Source organism: Phyllopteryx taeniolatus, chromosome 13 (genome assembly GCF_024500385.1).
Source record: "Phyllopteryx taeniolatus isolate TA_2022b chromosome 13, UOR_Ptae_1.2, whole genome shotgun sequence".
NCBI classification, from domain to species: domain Eukaryota; kingdom Metazoa; phylum Chordata; class Actinopteri; order Syngnathiformes; family Syngnathidae; genus Phyllopteryx; species Phyllopteryx taeniolatus.
In genome coordinates this window covers 12,478,380-12,496,311 of record NC_084514.1, presented here as the reverse complement: position 1 = coordinate 12,496,311, position 17,932 = coordinate 12,478,380, and the positions used below count along the sequence as shown (strand labels likewise).

The following is a 17,932-nucleotide window of genomic DNA, read 5'->3' as shown; positions in this document are numbered from 1 at the left end:
GGGTAACTTACACATCTGTGAAGGCACCATTAATGCTGAAAGGCACATACAGGTTTTGGAGAAACATATGATGCCATCCAAGCAATGTCTTTTTCATGGACGCCCCTGCTTATTTAATGCCAAACCACATTCTGCACGTGTTACAACAGCGTGGCTTCGTAGTAGAAGAGTGCGGGTACTAGACTGGCATACCTGCAGTCCAGACCTGTCTCCCATTGAAAATGTGTGGCGCATTATGAAGCGTAAAATACGACAACGGAGACCCCGGACTGTTGAACAGTCAAGCAAGAATGGGAAAGAATTCCACCTACAAAGCTTCAACAATTCGTGTCCTCAGTTCCCAAACGTTTATTGAATGTTGTTCAAAGAAAAGGTGATGGAACACAGTGGTAAACACGAGCCTGTCTGTCCCAGCTTTTTTGGAACGTGTTGCAGCCATCCAATTCTAAGTTAATGAATGATTATTTGCTAAAAACAATCAAGTTGATCAGTTTGAACATGAAATATCGTGTCTTTGTAGTGTATGCAATGAAATATAGGTTGAACATGATTTGCAAATCATTGTATTCTGTTTGACGTCCCAACGTCATTGGAATTGGGGTTGTCGTTTGTAGTGAGGTAAATCTGCACTGCATGACCCAGAGGTGTTGCTGTTTTACACTCTCATGTAGGATATATAAGGTGATCCAAATATTGGAAAGTACAACTCGGATAATAATGACTTTTCATTGACAAGGTGTGGAGTATTCTTATGGTAAAAGGCCTCATTTTGGATGCACCTTTTGTATTGGATCTCATTCGATTGCGCAGTGTACCTCATGTTATGGTTGGTGAATATAGTGGGTATTTAGTTACAAAACACATCCTTCTCATCTGAAAAGTCAAAGTCAGCTTTTACAGTCGGTGAACAAGTGTCTTTAATAATTAAGAAAGAGGTTAAAGCATCCTTTTAATGACTTAATGAAAGTTTAACGAGAGAAAACATCACCATTTTTCTCACTGCAAGTCTTAAAAGCTCACTGCCCGGAGACGCATGTGCAAACTTCTTCTAAATGTGAATGAGTCATTGAAAATTGGTGACAGTGAATTCCTACAGAGCAGGTTATTCGAACTGGCACCAACCATTGGTTCAATGTCAATTTATTTTGGGTACAGCCCGCATATTAAAACCAATGATCTTCATAACTGTTATGACATTTTGGTTCCATTGAATTCATCAGACCAATGTTGGGGTAATTGGCTTTCACAGGCTGGACATGTGCCCTGTGTAGATTTATTTCATGCGCTATGCTCATTTGTCATGTTGCTGTGTTTTCCATGTCAAAGCAGGTGTTTGATGATTCAATCGAGAATACATTGTAACAATCATGCCTTTATTAAGGAAAAAGTACCCTTTCGACTGGGACTATATATATATATATTTTTTGTTTTTTTTTGCTCCGAGTGGGCTTCTCAGCTTGCGCTTGTAGCGTGCACCGTTGTATTTCTTTGCTTTATAGCCAGCACTGTGTTTCTGCTTCAAGTGCTAATCTTGGCATGTGTTTTGTGTCTCTGCGCTCTCCGGCTGCCTGGGCAGGACCTGCTCACTAACCAATCCTTCAAGCAGGTGAGTTCAAGGCTTCTTCATGACGCTGTTCGTCCTCCAGTGTAGCTGGCTCCTTGTCTTACGTCGCAGGTGGCCGCAAAATGCCTTTTTTTGGGTAGATGTTGGTCATCTCTTTCTGGTTAAATGATAACAAAAGCCTTCTTTCAATTACACTATTTTTTGTATTAGTCACGGAACTACTTGGACTTATTTTGGTAATATGCGGCAGGTACTGCACAGTATATAGAACTATCTGTCACATTCGTATTACCGGTATATTGTTGCGAGTACCTTAATTTCTCGTGTATAATGTACTTTTTTTTCCCCCCCAAAAATTGTCAAAAAGTCAATAGTGCGCATTATACATAGGTGTAGGGGCAAATGGAAGAAACTTTCACATTTTATAAATTATGTCGCCATATAGTGGTTATGAAAAAGTTGTACACTTTCAGTCCAAAATACCACCGCCACCTAGTGGTTATAAAAAAGGTGTAGCCTACACTTTTCTTACAATATCACAGAGGGTACGGTACGTATGACGGGGTATATGTACAGTTATGCTTATAAGTTTACATACCCTGGCAGAATTTGTAAAATATAGTTGTTGTTGTTTTTTAATATGACTGATGAATGAACAACAACCATCATTAATTTCTTTATGGTTATGTTTTGTTTAATGATAATGCTTTTCTGAAATCCTAGACTGTTTAATTTGAATCCCATTAAAATAAAATGAAGTGTTTCGCCTTGTCCTTCATGTTTTCTTTAAAGAATTGTACCCACCTTACAAATTCTGCCTGGGTAATCAAACATGAGCACAACTGTGTGTTTTCTCATTTACTAAATAAAAATAGTAAATAAAAAAAAAAAAGGATTACGTGTTCAAATAAAGTGCTTATCTTCAGAATAATTATTTTTAAAAACTAGCAAAATACAGATAATACTTCATGTTTTGATCATATGGGTAGAAACAAAATCATGCATTGTAAAAATGGTTTTCCAGAAGTTTGAGGTCAACTTTGGGGGTGCGTATTATACATGATAAATTCCGGTAATTCCATAATGGTGGACACAGTGTAGTGATCATATGTGTGTAGCTACCTGGATATACATTTTGGTAGCTCCACCATGGAAGGTTAAAAATCATCTTCAATTAGTCTTAACTGTCAAGGGCTTCCATTGGGAAACATATACTGGTAAATTGCTTCTTTTTTTTTTTTTTTTTTTTTAGGAAAAGAACACATTGTTGAAACTCCTCACTACATTTCAGTCACTGCCAGTTAAAAAAAAAATAAATAAATAAATAAAAATGTAAAAAGAGCAAATTAATCTTTAGTCCCAGCGCCTCTAGAGGACTTTGGCAACCCCAATGAAAGCAGTGATCCTTCAGCGCCAAGTCCATCCGCCGCTGCCAGCTACTGGTGGTCAATGGAAAGATGACATTTTCTTTACGAGTTGCATCTGCTTTATACACGTCACACCCAACAACCTCAACAAGGACTCTTTCTAGCAAGCAGGAAACCATCTTGCGCCCTAAATAGGCTGTGTTTAACATTCAGCTGCAAACAGTTTTCTCAGACATAAAGTTTATTCTTCCTAACCCATTTGGATTGTGAATACATTTGTGTGAGGCTAACAAAAATATCTCGACTCACCCCAAATCAAGCTATAACATTGTGTCCTACTTCTCGGTGAGCTTTTTAGGCCTGCGTGCAGTGTTCGCAGTGGTGGCTCATCTCAAAATGTGCCGAAATTGACTTTTTTTAACATAACCTTTTTTAAATATGGAAATCAAGCACTTTCATCAGTTCATTCAAAGCTATTGCATTGCAGGGTCTCAGCAAACGAATGATGATGTGATGCACAGTTAATGGTGCCAAACCTAATTTAATGTGTTTGGCTAGATGGGAACCTTTCGTTCTGCACCGAACTGACACAGGATTGTTTTTTGTCTCTCTGACCTGTTCCAAATGCATGCACTGTTAATATCTAAAAGAGGTCACATCTTGGCTAAGCGCATTAAAGATGTTCCAGATGTTGGCAATAGATTGTGCCATCTATTAATCTCCTCCTTTGCCTTTTTGTTTCTGCAGAAGGAGACCGGTTCCATGGATGACTTATATGTCAGCACGCGGAAAGTCAAGGAGCTCTCAGTCATTGATGGCCGACGCGCGCAAAACTGTGTCATCCTTCTTTCAAAGTAGGTGTCGATGCGACATCACACCATCAACGAGTCGCTCGCTCTCTGTGCAGCTAATTGACACTGCTGCCAGAGAGCAGCCTTGAGGTCAAAGGTCAGAGTGGCGTGTTTTTAGACAACACCCATCTGTCAGTCTTTGTCATCCCCAATTTCTATGTGAAAGCAGATGGAACCTATACTGTAGATGGTCATTAAAAAGAGTAATACAATTTCAACTTAATAATAGTTCACGGGTTTCAAAAATATACAGTAATGTAAGCAACACACACCTCCCTAGTAGACTCTCTAGTCACATTACATGTGAACAGGGATCACTTTTCACCAGTGAAGGTCCACCCAGCAAATTGTCTTCTAACAGCACTTACCCAAGCCCCTTTGGAGACTTTGATCACTGACCCCCTCTCTCTGTCCACATCAATAAATACGGGCTTCCTGGAGCCTGTCTTTGTCTAAGGGATCTGCAGGGGATCCCTTGACTCAATAGTGTGTCAATATTGCATGAGCCAGGGGTCCAAACCCGACCCGAAATAAGGTCAGCGGTCAGTCAATAAGGCTTTAATGTGCCGACTGACAATACTGTTTAACGCTGCTTAAGGGCACAGGGAACGGCTGGCAGAGGTCCCAGGACTGACCGACCAAATAGGTGCGGTGTTCGCTCAAATGATTACGAATTACACTTTGTAAGACATATTCGACAGGAAATTGTGTATGCTCCTTCCTCACCAGGGAGCCTAACCCAGCTATCTTCGGGCGGGAGGCGGGCTACACCCTGAACCGGTCGCCAGCCAATCGCCGGGCACAACCATTTGCACTCACATTCACACCTCCGGGCAATGTAGAGTCTTCAATCAATCTTCGATCACGCTTGTTTTGGGGATGCGGGAGGAAACCCGCGCAGGCACGGACGGGGGAGAACATGCAAACTCCACACAGGCGGGGCCGGGATTTGAACGCCGCTCCCCAGGACTGTGAGGCAGATTTGATAACCAGTCGCTCACTGTGCCGGCTGGGGAATATCAGTGTCTTGAGAAATAAATGCTTGTTGAAATGTCCTTTTGAAATGTCAGTTCACTGCAAACATCATCTTGCTGCTTTTTAAATACACTTTTTAAATACGTCCGAATTTGATGAATCGTCGCTGGTGTAGAATATGCTGCAATGTATGCATTACTTATTGCGTTATGTCATCATTATACACGCAACAGATTCTTTATTAGCTACGCCTACCTGGTTTGTGTTAAAAGTTCTGACTTTGTAAAGATCATCAGTTTTGATTGAGGGAATACGTTTAGACTGACGGGTGGTTAACCACACATTTCTCTCTTTTCTTTTTTTTTTTTTTTAAGGTTAAAAATGAGCAATGAAGAGATCAAGAGGGCAATCCTAGAGATGGATGAGCGAGAAGAATTGGCCAAAGATATGCTGGAGCAGGTGAGCCTTCGCTGCATACGTGAACATGTATTTCAGACTGATGCTACATACTGAGAAACTTTTGTCTGTGGATCAGTGATATTGTTTTGTTGAAGTGTGCCCTCGTTTTATTATTTCTCCCCCCGCCCCCCATGTAACTTACTGTTCCAGTGGCATTTTCTATGAACTCAAAAGTACAAGTCATAAATCAGGATTGTTTTTGGCACAGATGGCAAATCCACCAACAAATCTGCACAATGTCACAACTACAGATAACCAAAAATTTGAATGAGGTCGATTAGAGGTGAAATTGGGTCCTGTGTAGCATATGGGCTAGCTGCTATGTAGAAAATGATTCCGGCCTCCAATAATGTATTCAGTCACTGTAATGTGTGTGTGTGTGTGTGTGTTTTTAGTTGCTGAAGTTTGTCCCGGAGAAGAGCGACATCGATCTCCTGGAGGAGCACAAACATGAGCTCGAGCGCATGGCCAGAGCGGATCGCTTCCTGTATGAAATGAGCAGGTGCGCAACCGTGTTTGGACATTGCTTTTCCTCCCGTCAACACTCGAATCTTCTTCTCTGAAAAGAAAAATGCCGCTGCTCAGAAAGAAGAGGCATCGGCGAAACATAGCAAGCGTGAAGTTTGGTTTCTGGATAATAATAGCTTGTAGTTCAGTGAAATGTTTTCTTTTGTGTCAGTTTATTTTCCATGCAAGACATCCCGGAATCAATCTCCCAACTAGCGCGCACATGCATAAATGGATCCCATGGGCGGGACAAGCATCAAGGGAACGCGAGAGTGAGGGGGCGACCCAAACAAACAGTGGCCCCTTTGCTGTTCTAGAACAATCTACAAGATTGTTTCAACAAGATGATGAAAGCCTCCTATTTCCCTATTTTCCTTTTCTTTGCATTTAAACCACAGCTGTTTGTCTTTGTGGAATGCGTTTCAGATTCTACCATTTTTCCTCATGTAATATTGTCAGATCCTCCCATCCACTCCCCCAGTTTGCAACACACTTCTAAATATCCTCGGTCCAACTTTGAACTCCCATTTTCCTTTCCTCCCATTAGAATTGACCACTACCAGCAGAGACTGCAGGCTCTGTTCTTTAAGAAGAAGTTTGCAGAGCGCCTTGCTGAATCCAAACCAAAGGTAGAAGGTGAGGAGACCATTGTACATGTACAGTGTTCACTTATATATAGCGAGCTATATATTGTCTTATTTTTGACAGTAGACTCAAACTACCAGGCTGCTCTGTTGCATTTGGTCTTAAAAACAAAAAGTGTTTCGCTTGGGTTGCTTTTTGGCCAGAAAATGGAGCAGAAGCTTACATTTGCGACAACATGTTTTGAGGGCGAGCTAATGTGACACAGTGTGATTGTCACACGCTGTAACAATGTCATCGGCATTGGTGAACACTGCCGACACACCGTGGGTCCTGCAGATTGTGGGTGGGTGTGTTACCGAGGGGGCCCCTCTGTTTTGGAAAGCCGGCCCATCGTGAGCCACGGGAAAGCCTTCGCTCGTAAGCGCGCAGCTCAGCTCAGCTGAAAAAAAGGGTTCCAATGAGGTCCGTAGTCATGTGCACTCACACGCTTGTTGTTTAAAAACAAGGTTTAATTGTGCGTGCTGCAGCATTTGTTGTCGAACGAGATCAACTAGAACGTATCGTGTGACGTTTGTGGCCATCAGGATTGGAAAGAAAACAGAAGCCTAATCCTGCAAGGATTGCGTATAGGGATCCAAGCCTCTCGAAATCTTTTGGGTTGGCTCCAAACGTTCCCAAACCGCACATACTAAAAACAATTCTCAATCATGTTGTGTTACCCCAGATGAGCCAATGTTCTGGCCCACCCAGCACGTTTAATAGAAGATGGAGCAGAGTTCAGCCAGGCTGTTGCGCATGACACCGAACATTGTGAGCACAGGCAGAAGAAGGATTCCCCTGCTTTATCGTGGCACAATGAACTGGAACAATAACAAAATGGCTTCTGACGGTTTTAGCGTTCGCACTGCGGAGGAGGGAAGCACCTGCCCTTCTCTCAGCGTTTGGAACGTTTGCTGTTGTACAAGTGGATCGAATGAATGACTTTGTGAAAGCCTTGTTGATCAGTCATTCTGATGGCCATTGAAAAGATGCCAACTGTACACTTCGGGCCTATGTTAGTCTATTGGGAGCAGAAAAGACCAAATGTTTCAGAGCGAAATAAGGATGCCTTTCAAAAGTTAAGTGACACGCTCATTCACCACTGGTAGAATTCTCGCCAGTCACTTCTCTCACTTGGATTTTCTCTCCCAGCCATTCTGAATGCTTCCAAGGAGGTGGTCCGGAGCAAGAGGCTCACGCAGATCCTGGAGGTTGTGCTCGCCTTCGGCAACTTCATGAACAAGGGCCAGCGAGGAAACGCCTTTGGGTTCAAGGTCTCCAGTCTCAATAAGATTGCTGACACCAAGTCCAGCATAGATAGGTGAGTTCTTCCAATGGACCGGATGGACATTATTTCGACATTGGAGACAGCAAAATGCAATACAAATCCATACATTACCACCTCATGACATTTCTAGGGTTCGATACAAGCGGTGCCTCGAGGCCAAAATAAGTATGCGGCCAATCGGCCAAAACGGGCGAGGAGTGGCCGCGGGAGGACGGCCGAGTCGGCCGGGCCGGCCCGTCTCGTCTCATTTGCACGCCGGGTGTTCGCGCCCTCCTCGGCGGCAAAAGAACTACTTTGTATCCGGGATGGGACCGGCACATCACGCTCGCTCGCTCGCTCGGCCGCCTCAAAGAGCGCCTTGGCCTTGGCCTTGGCCTTGAATTTGCCGAAATGACCCGGACGAGGACTCTTGAAATAATTGAAAAAATGTGAACCGGTGTGGGTCAATTGTAGCTATATTGTGGCTACATAATAACGTAGGTATTGTAGGGTTAGTATTATCAATGTTGAATCAAATATACCATCGCTGTGATGTTGAATTGTCATTTTGGACCCTAACTGTCTCGAGTTGTGGTACCCGGGACACCTGCGGTCATTTTGGACCCTAGTTGCGTATAGCCCTCTTCATTTCCAATAGGTGTACATCAAGCAATTGGGAGCTTTGAATTCATTCCCCTTGGCAATTTCCGAACAATTGGATGCTTCCGACTTTTGGGAAATAGTTTCGGGGGTGGGCGTGCGTGTACCGTCAGACATCTTGGAGATGAATTACGACGGAGATTGTGGCGCTCTCGTCCAGTTCCGAATAGAACTGGATCCATGGACACAAATCTGGTGGAAAACTGGCAGTTATTCTATCCACATAAAGATGCAGCTTCTATTTTCCCATCACCATCTACCAGGAACATCACCATGCTGCACTACCTGATCATGATCTTTGAGAAGAGCTACCCTGACACGCTGCACATCCATCTGGACCTCAGCAGCATATCAGAGGCTGCAAAAGTCAAGTGAGTTCAATCTTACAACAGCATGTTGGTGAAAACGCACGCTCGCCCATCACCGACAGGTCACAGAAACGAGAACAAAATAAGGAAGCCTTAAATTAGCAGCGACGTTCAATATTTTCTGTGTGTTTCTTTTTTTTCTTCCCAGTTTGGCAGAGTTGGAAAAAGAGGTGCATAGTATAAAAAGTGGACTGAAGGCTCTCGAGGCGGTTAGTTTCTTATTTTTACTCCCGTTGGTTTTTAGCATCCCTGTAATTAGGTTTTTGGCAGGGTACAAATTAACAGCAATTTGTAATGCAGTGATAGCCCTAAAATACACTGTCTTGAGAAAAAGTGCACTCACTTACTCTTCTTACTACATCTAACATATAGCAACAAGCACAAGTAGCCGATTTTCAGTGAAGAAAGGTTTCATTTACTCTGTGCTCTTGCACCAGGAGCTGCACTACCAGCAGAGCGGGACGAGGGAACGTGGAGACAAGTTTGTAGCCGTGATCGGTGACTTCATCACCGTGGCTGGCTTCAGTTTCTCCGAACTGGACGATCAGTTGAGCGAGGCCAAGGACAAGGTGACCGCCGAAGTGCTTTTGCGAGTCCGCCAGTTGTGTCGCGGACCAACCGTTCAAACTAGAGAGCCTTCTTTTGTCCGATCTGATCACTTCTACAGTGACGCTCCACTATTAGCCTGGATTCCTCCATTGTCTTCTCTTTGAGTCACCCTTTTCCCATTTTTAGTCAACCAGGACAAATGCATGTCAATGATTGATGAAATTGCTTGAAAAGATTTGCAGGCATTGCACATCTTAATGATGACATTTTTCCAAACAATTACTTTTATCCACCTTTTCCTATGCACCCCTGATCAGTGTGTGATAAATGAGGAGGGGGGCTCCAAGTCGAGTTTCCCTTTCATTGTATTATTTGTCAGTGGGGTATTTAGAGGGGAAAGAAGCCTTGTCAGCCATAAAGAAAAAAACGGGAAACTCGAAACCTGCACAGCTTTGTGCGACTGACTGCAAATTGTCAAAGATGCTTTACTCTCCCCTCCTTTGACAACAGAGAGGTGAGAGTGGAGACTCAATTGTTTTGTACGCCAATCTCTAGGAACTGTACCTTTTTAAAGTAGGAATCGAATCCAGTATTGACACATCAGCGCGATAATTATAGCTTGACGTCGATTAAAGCGCACATCGCTCGCGTGTTTTGGCATTTACAACACTGCCGCGTTGCTGAAATCAACCGATGGCCGGTCGTTGCGGCGCCTCAAGCGTGTGGCGATATTGTAGTGATGATCAGAATGGCGGCAAGGTCACTTGCAAAAATGTCCTCAATTATAGCCAAAGCGCGTGCCCGTCGGAAAATGCGTCCGCGAATGCTAGCTGACGAACGGCTGTCAGCAAAGTCGCCATATGCGCTCCTATAACAGCGAAACGACAGACAATATCCTGGAGGGTCTGCTTCGTCAGCAAAACCAATCGGTAACCTTTTCATCCGCTCCGGCCGTCATTTCACAGGCGCGTTGCAAGCTCTTCTACCTCCTTCCGTTGGTCCAATTCACCGACTCCCAAATTACACACAGACACCGCTGCGGTCTCACAGATCTGATGCAACCTTTGCAACAGTCTCCATAACGCAAGTGCAAGTTTTCTGCAATACATAATTGCAAAGCATCCCCTTTTCTTCTGTTATAGACGAGCGAGTCGGCCACGAAGGTGACAGCAAGTTGACAATTTGAAATAATCTCACTTACGTACGTTATCGATTCATCAATTTCAACTCGACGAGCGCCTAAATGTCAACTGCAAAATTTCTCAACGTAGGGCAGCGGGGTCGAAACAGTATAATTGGTAGACGGTATGAATTTGGGGGAGGACGAGGAGTAGTTGCATCGTCACCTCGTATTCGCAGTATGCGAGTTGGTTGCCAGCTGATGCTGAGCAAAGCTACGCAGCAAAGCTTCCGTACAACAGCGGCACCCGGGTTTTGTCAATTTCGGACGAATTCTGTATTTGCGCATGGAGTGTAGTCGAGACTGCTTGCGTCATTGCTGTTTGTGCCTGATGTGAAAAAGGTTACAAAATGTCACAACGGTAGCACTGAGCAATGAAATTCGGACTTTGGGTTGTCTCCCTCCACTTAGAAAAAGATAGTATAAAGATTCAATATAAGAACAATAGGATACATCATCATCATGTTGCCAAATAGAATGATATGAACTTATTTGCCTTAGCGTTTACTTATCAAGTAAACCTATTCGTTGTCAGTAGGTTTCCACTTGTTTCGCTTACCCAAAGCATTCGACAAGCTTCGGGTTTCTCCTCGAATCGATCTCATCCGGCCTGGACAGCCGAGTATGCAACACAACACGACACGACAATCATTCGCTGACAGAAGCAACAACCCATTCCTAAATATTTCCATTGTAATTGTTCCACTGAAGTTTATATTGCCATTTATGCTGTGATCTGAATTTGAGGTTATATCGTCCGGCCCTCCGACTTTAGGCTCATTTGACGGTGCGCTCGTTTGTTACCACGGCAACGGCACTTCACCTACTTTGTGTTCCGTATTGGTCGACAATATTAGGGATGAGCACGATTTGCCGATTCATTGATTCAAGCGTTAAAATCTTCGCGCTCTAATCTTTGTGTCAATGACGATTTGCTGTACTTTGGTGCCCAAAGTCTTGAAATCTTCACATGAGGAGAACGTTAACGATCCGAAGCATCAAAACACCACTACACTTAACGATGGAATTGTTTTACGAGTTAAATAGTAATTCCTCGATAGTTGATCATTTTCCCACTTACCGGGTAACCTTTTAATGCCCATCCTTAGTCTAGCATTGCGTGCAGTTGGTACTTAAATCATCTGAAATGTTCAAATGCGGAAAGCTTCATGTTGGTGTCACAGCACACGCATCCCGTGGGCTTGAGTCCTGTCGTTTCCAAAGGTCTTTGTGTCCACATTTACCGCTGTCCCTGAAACCCGATCGCGGAGAACGGCGAAAGCCGAAAAGTGAGCTGTTGGGGGGAGCAAACTCTTGAAAAAGCTCGTGTGGCCGAGATGCACGGTGAAGCGCACGCCCCGGCTTCAGACATCACCGCATGGATTACGCTTGGCCAAGGTCAGGAGGGTTACTGGGACGCAGGTTTCCAGAGGACAGGCGGGATTTTCCCTCTCATCAAGAGAGATTTGTTTGCTTTATCCTTAATTCTCCTTTTGAAACAAAGTATTTTATGGTATATTATTAACATAGTAATCAAATCTAAATTGAATCTTGGTGCAAACGGCAGGCTCAAGTTGCTAGCGTTGTAACACTCAAGGCATTCTTGGTTCATCTGTTGAAGTGCTTACAGGCTTTTATCATTCAAGCGCACCAATTATGCGCGTCATGTATTTGAAACCACATTATGCGTTATTTACGGCAGCCATGAGATTGAGATTGAGTGCTGGAATGTCGTTGAGGCTTGTTGTGGTTCGCAAAGCAGCAGGTTGTGTGCTCCTTTCCGTGTTGTTATTTCAGTGCACTCTTGCATTGAGATTCTTATTTCAGCCAATTACACGCAGATTAGAGCTTGCATACAGTCGCAAACATAAAACCGAGCATATTCGTGGACCATTTTGAAATGTAGGAAGCACGCCTCTGCCTCGCAGTCGAGATATTCTGGGTGCGAATCTCATTTTTTTACTTTTTTTTCAAGTACTGCACGAGCCATACGTATTATAGTACTGCATGACAGGGTCCAAAATTCACTTTTTGACTCACCGGCCAAGTTGGCGGGTAGATGAAAAAATCCAAAGTCTTAAATCATTTTAAGACTCATCTATTGAAAAAATATCATCATCGTGATAAGCGCACGTACAAAATAAACAAACTGCCCCCTTGGGGATGATGAAGATAGCTTGAATTGTAAACATGATCATTCTCCAGTTGTGATGCTACATATCCTGTGACCGTTATTTCTACTTTCAAATGTGCATCATCTGTGATAACAATACAGATGAACTCGTTTTGCCATTTTACAAACCACCTGACTAATGATGACAGGATTGATTGTTGTTGCTTTGGACTGGCGGCCTCACCGCGAGCAGAGTCTACCTGCTAATGCTACTTGTGCTGGCAACTGAGTGTGACAGGCTGTACTGAGTGCAATTGCATTTTTTTTTGCTTTCCACATAATCACTTTGGTGGTCCCTCTTCAAATGAATAAACACAGAGTTGTCGTTTTTTTTTTTTTTTTTAGGGCGCCAACCTACCGAACACTTGGGCTAGTTAGTTCTAATAGCACTGCTCCACATCGTTTTGGAGAGAGTGCCACAAAACTGTCCTCTCCTCCGCAGCCGGGGCGAGGATGGGGAAGTGGAGCAGGAAAAGGACATTTCTGATTGATAACCGAGATTGGCGTTGTTAGGAATCCCGCTATCCTGGCAGGACACGCCGCTGCATTATGATTGGCGCGTGTATGTTTGTGTACGTGGGTACAAACATTCACTTGCCACGTGCTGATTAGTGCCATGAGATTCACTCACCAAACGGAGAATTTAGTCGCACTTAATTTCAGACCCTGCTGCATGCTTTATGAATATTATCGTGCACACTGATGTCCCAATATTTTATTATTTTCCTCCCTGGACTCAATAATGCCTAGTTCAGACTACAGGATTTTAGCCCCGATGAGCTATCTCAGCTGATTTCCTAGATCGGGCCCCACATATTTTGTCAGGAACGACAAAACCTCTTGTCGTGTGACATAATCCGCCACCAACGATTTGTTCATGGTGGGATCAGAGGGCAAACTGATTGAGTCAATCATGGGCAACAAATGTAATTGTGTCCTTCTTTGTTAAACAGTATAGCAGGTCTGGACTATGAAGCATTCTAAGATCGAGTATTACCAATATAAATGTCTGATTTTATACAACCCAGATGCATGCGGTTGGACTTAATTCCATTTTGTCTTTGCCGCTCCTGATTATGGACGCACGCTCATCGAGCACAAGAAACCGATTTGAGCAGAAACTGAATTAGAGGAGGGGAAATTGATGTTTTGGTTGCTAAGTTGACGAGCCCATAATGACAGGACGGTTAAGCATTACTGGAAAACGGCTCCGACTATCACACCTCATATTACATGCAGTTTCACTGCTTTATGATTTCTCGGGTGTTCGATTCTAGTTTGTATATAATTTTTTTTTTTTCACATCCAACTGTTATCACTTCAGATTCATAGCTGTCAAAAATGAGCACGCTTCTCCCCACGCAGTTCACCAAATCTCTGAAGCACTTCGGGGAGGACGAAGGGAGGATGCAGCCCGACGAGTTCTTTGGGATTTTCGACACCTTCTTGCAGTCGTTCGGCGAGGCCCGTCAAGACCTGGAAAACATGCAGCGACGCAAGGACGAGGAGGAGAGGAGGGCGCGCATGGAGGCCATGGTGAGAGCCCGCCCATTGTGCCATTAAAGTGTTTCAGCCATGTGTTATTAATTGTGTGAATGCTCAAGAGATTTCACCCCCCCCCCCCCCCAAAAAAAAATACATTCGTTTTGCAGAATTTCTCAAGCAATTCAATCCATTTAATTTTCAAAAGCTATTTTAAAAAAAAAAAACAAAAAAAAATTAAATGGTAAGGAATTATTTTTACCCAAAACCCATTCAAGTGAATGACACATTCGACAAAAGAGCTGCTCAATTTTCCACATTGCAAGAATTCCCACATTATACGAGGTTCAAAGTGAAACGGTATCCTCCTCCCACATTTATTCACCAAACGTTCAAAGCGTTCCGCTTCGAAATATTCTGTTCATTGAGGACATCTTGGGAACTCTTTATATTTGCCCAAATTCCCCAATTTTCACAATAAAATTCTCAAATGTTTCAAGATATTTTACAGAGTTACCTCCTCCTTCCACATTTCTTGACCGATTCAAAACATTCCAACTTTAAACTATTGAGCTCCATTAGGACGTCCTGGGAAGTATTTATCACCTTCCCAACATACTACATTGAAAGGATTTCCACAGCATTTCAGTTTAGCTTTGGCTCTCTCTTCAGCATTCGCATGCAACTTGCACAGAAATTGCATTCACTCGTTCCAAACATTTGAACAATCCCTTCCTTTGTTTTGTAGCTCAAGGAGCAGCGGGAGCGGGAACGCCGGCCCAAGAAGAGCGGCACCTCAGACGAGGTCGGAGGGGAATTTGACGACCTGGTGTCGGCGCTGCGTTCGGGCGAGGTTTTCGACAAGGACCTGAACAAATTCAAACGCAACCGCAAGCGCTCCGTCAACCAGCTGGTGGAGGGCGGTGGCGGTGGCGGTGGCGGAGGCGGGCGGGAACGGGCCGTCACAAAGGTCAACTACTAGGAGGTCAGGAAAAACCGAGACGCCCTAAGCTCGGCCCCGATGCGGATCTCACGTGGTCCGAGTTCTCCGACTGTGTCCAAACATGCGAACGACCTGGCCCCACCCACAACCACCCCCGGACGTTACGTGATCTCCTGATCTGGACGCAGGGCAGGCGGGCTCGTGGGCGCAAACCACTGTGACACATCGTCACGTGACTTTGACCGCTGTGCTTAAGCTTCTCGCCATCTGTCACTTCCTGTTTGTCACCGCTTCTTCCCCAAAAACGGTTTCACTTCGTCCCCCCGTCTGGGATCACATGCGCGCAGACGAAAAGCAAGAACGCTTTGGGAATGAAGCGAAGCCACATCTGGGAACCATCGAGTCGGGATGGAAGATCTTCCAAATGCCAGTGAGGAACGGTGCAGCTGGCGGTCACGTGACCTCAGTGTGTTCTCAGTGCAGCGTCAATGTGTCAATGTCCACAACATTGTTCCGGCATCAAGCAAGCGGTGCCAAAGCAGAAGAAACGTGTCCATGTATTCGGAAAACATCTTGCAATTCGGCATTTCTATTTATAGCAAAAGCATTTTGAAAATGTTTGGGGGGTTTTGTACACTCACATCGAGTGAATTTCTCTTTTTCTTTTGTCTTGTTTGCACTGCAGCCTGTCTTGTCTTGTCTTGCCAGAAAGGTTAGTGTGCGTCCTCTCCTCTCCTCTCCTCTCCTCTCCCTCGCCAACAAACCAGCCTGCGTGCTCCACTTTACTAATGGGCCTTAATTAAGCTTCTCAATTCAAAATAGCTAGCCTCGGGTCTCAGCCGTCAGTCGAATTTTTAACACCACCGGCGAGATTCTGCCGAGCTGCCGTTCCACGTCTATGCTTGTTGCAAAGTCATTGGCCTTTACGGATTCCTATATAGTCTAGAAATGGTGCACATGAGAGACGATGACATTGCAACAAGCATAGACAAAAAGAAACAAAATATCTGCTTGTTTGCATTTTACTGCTGCAAACATGGGTTGGTTTTTGAAGATCTGATAGAATTGAATATCTCTCAAATCTTCGCTCATGTGCTCAATGCTGCAATGTATGTGGTGGGCTCATTGCAAGCGCCATCTAGTTTGTTACCACTAGAGGGCACCATGTTCACTAAAGTCCGAGCGTAGAGGACAGCTGACAATGAAGGATACGATACTGGAATGTATTCAACATCGGCACAGAATGTGAGATGCCCTCCTTTATGTGACACAAACTCGACCCTCATCATTCCTTGCAAAAATAATACATCCAATATTCAGTTCGACTTGAATATCTTGATAGGATTTGCACAACGTATTGTTTTAAAGCGCTTCCGAGCACGCGTCCCAATGCACGTGACTCAACAAGCATTTGGTATGAATCCCTCATACAGTTTTACGATGAGAAAAGAAGGCACCATATTTTCTGATGTTTCTAACACATGTTGTAATGTTGCCGTCAGCTTCTTTTTGACCACATAATCACCTTGAAGTGCCTCCGACCCCAAGTACCATTCCTCTTATGTGTGCGGGGCTGCTAATGGATGACAGTACATGTTGGTTGGTTGGGGGGGGGGTGCAGCTGATGTATTCGAAGCATTGGCGCCTGCTTGCGTTCACATGCAGTAAACGATAAAAAGCAGCTCTGTAGCTGGATCCCAGGACAGTAAATATTCACTTGTGTGTCCTAAAAGAAGTCTTAAAGGGGAAGTTTCGTCCTTATATTATTTTGCCTTTGACATTTGTCCTCAAAGTGAAGCAGAGACGCTTGTGTGAGCCCCACCTCCGAATGAACCGACTTGTGTTGTCCCTGAATTCAAGCAGCACCACTTTAACCAGCATCTTCTGTATATTCCAGCTGGTCTTTCCTGCCCAACCTCTGCTCCGTTATCTTTCCAGCTAATCAGTTAGTATATCAAACTTGCCAGAACTTTATCCCCACATTTTAGGGCAAACTATTTACTGCAACGTTGTCAGTATTACAGGTGTGTTTTGTTCCACGTTTGGATGTTTGTTATCGGCCATTGACTGGCTGACTTTGGAGTGTAAAAGAAGGAAATGGAGGAATGACATGAGTAGCTTTTTTCAATGCACTTTTATTATGGGACATTTCTATTTGCAATGTTGTTTTGAGGGTTTAGACTTCTTGGAACTGCGAAGGGTGCTGCAAAAAAAAGAGGAAAGAGGCAAGTGATTGGTGCTCCGGCTGGGCCGCTGGAAAAACAATGGATGAGAGACGGGATTGTGGAGGACACAGACCGTACATGTCTGTGTCAGTGGCTTTGGCATGTTAATAATAATAATAAATATGGGGAATGTTTAGTTTTCTGTCCAAATGTGCACTTGGCATCCAGCTGCATGCCCAAAGAAGCGTGCACGCAGTGTGATGTATTCAGTTTAACCTTTGAATAGGAAAAGTTGCTTGTGCTATTAAATTTAAGGGGAAAAAAAGAAGCACCGTGTTATACATCACTTTGTACTGCCTGACAAATGTTGCACCCACTTTTCGGCGGCTGTGTAATTGTAAGGAGTCTGTATTTTATAGCATTGAAAATAAAGTACCCTTCACAGCAAAATGTACAGTTGCAAGAGAAAAAAAACAAACATATTTTGTACACCGATCTTGATGTTTGAGATAAAACTAAAACACCATTAAATATTGAGTGAGCAATGTTGCGTTTTCCTGTAAATTGTACCTCTATTTATTTGCCTTATTTAGTTTGCTATATTTTGTATGTACACACAGCATTACAAGAAATTCTATATTAAAATATGATTAATAAACTGGTCTGTGTATGGTGGATAATTTTGAGACGTGGAAGAATGACAATGTTTTGTTTTTAATTTCTATAATGTTATTTTTGTTTTGCATTTTTCTCACCCTGTGTCTTTTGTAGGGTTACAATAAAGCTTTGTCCCTTGCA

At 43.7% G+C, this 17,932-nt stretch overlaps 1 protein-coding gene across 6 annotated transcripts in view; it reads left to right on the top strand.

Moving 5' to 3' along the window:
* daam2 (dishevelled associated activator of morphogenesis 2) overlaps positions 1 to 17,932 on the top strand; it is a 100,714-nt gene extending 82,782 nt beyond the window's left edge. For 5 of the 6 annotated variants that reach the window (XM_061794133.1, XM_061794134.1, XM_061794136.1 and 2 more), the window contains 11 exons: positions 1,577 to 1,606; positions 3,679 to 3,785; positions 5,132 to 5,216; positions 5,612 to 5,718; positions 6,271 to 6,359; positions 7,500 to 7,668; positions 8,538 to 8,645; positions 8,791 to 8,851; positions 9,080 to 9,211; positions 13,910 to 14,080; positions 14,775 to 17,932. In XM_061794133.1, the coding sequence (XP_061650117.1) occupies positions 1,577 to 1,606; positions 3,679 to 3,785; positions 5,132 to 5,216; positions 5,612 to 5,718; positions 6,271 to 6,359; positions 7,500 to 7,668; positions 8,538 to 8,645; positions 8,791 to 8,851; positions 9,080 to 9,211; positions 13,910 to 14,080; positions 14,775 to 15,008 (1,293 nt within the window). In that variant the 3' untranslated portion in view covers positions 15,009 to 17,932. The remainder of the gene's footprint in view (positions 1 to 1,576; positions 1,607 to 3,678; positions 3,786 to 5,131; positions 5,217 to 5,611; positions 5,719 to 6,270; positions 6,360 to 7,499; positions 7,669 to 8,537; positions 8,646 to 8,790; positions 8,852 to 9,079; positions 9,212 to 13,909; positions 14,081 to 14,774) is intronic. The other variant, XM_061794138.1, reaches the window with a different exon arrangement.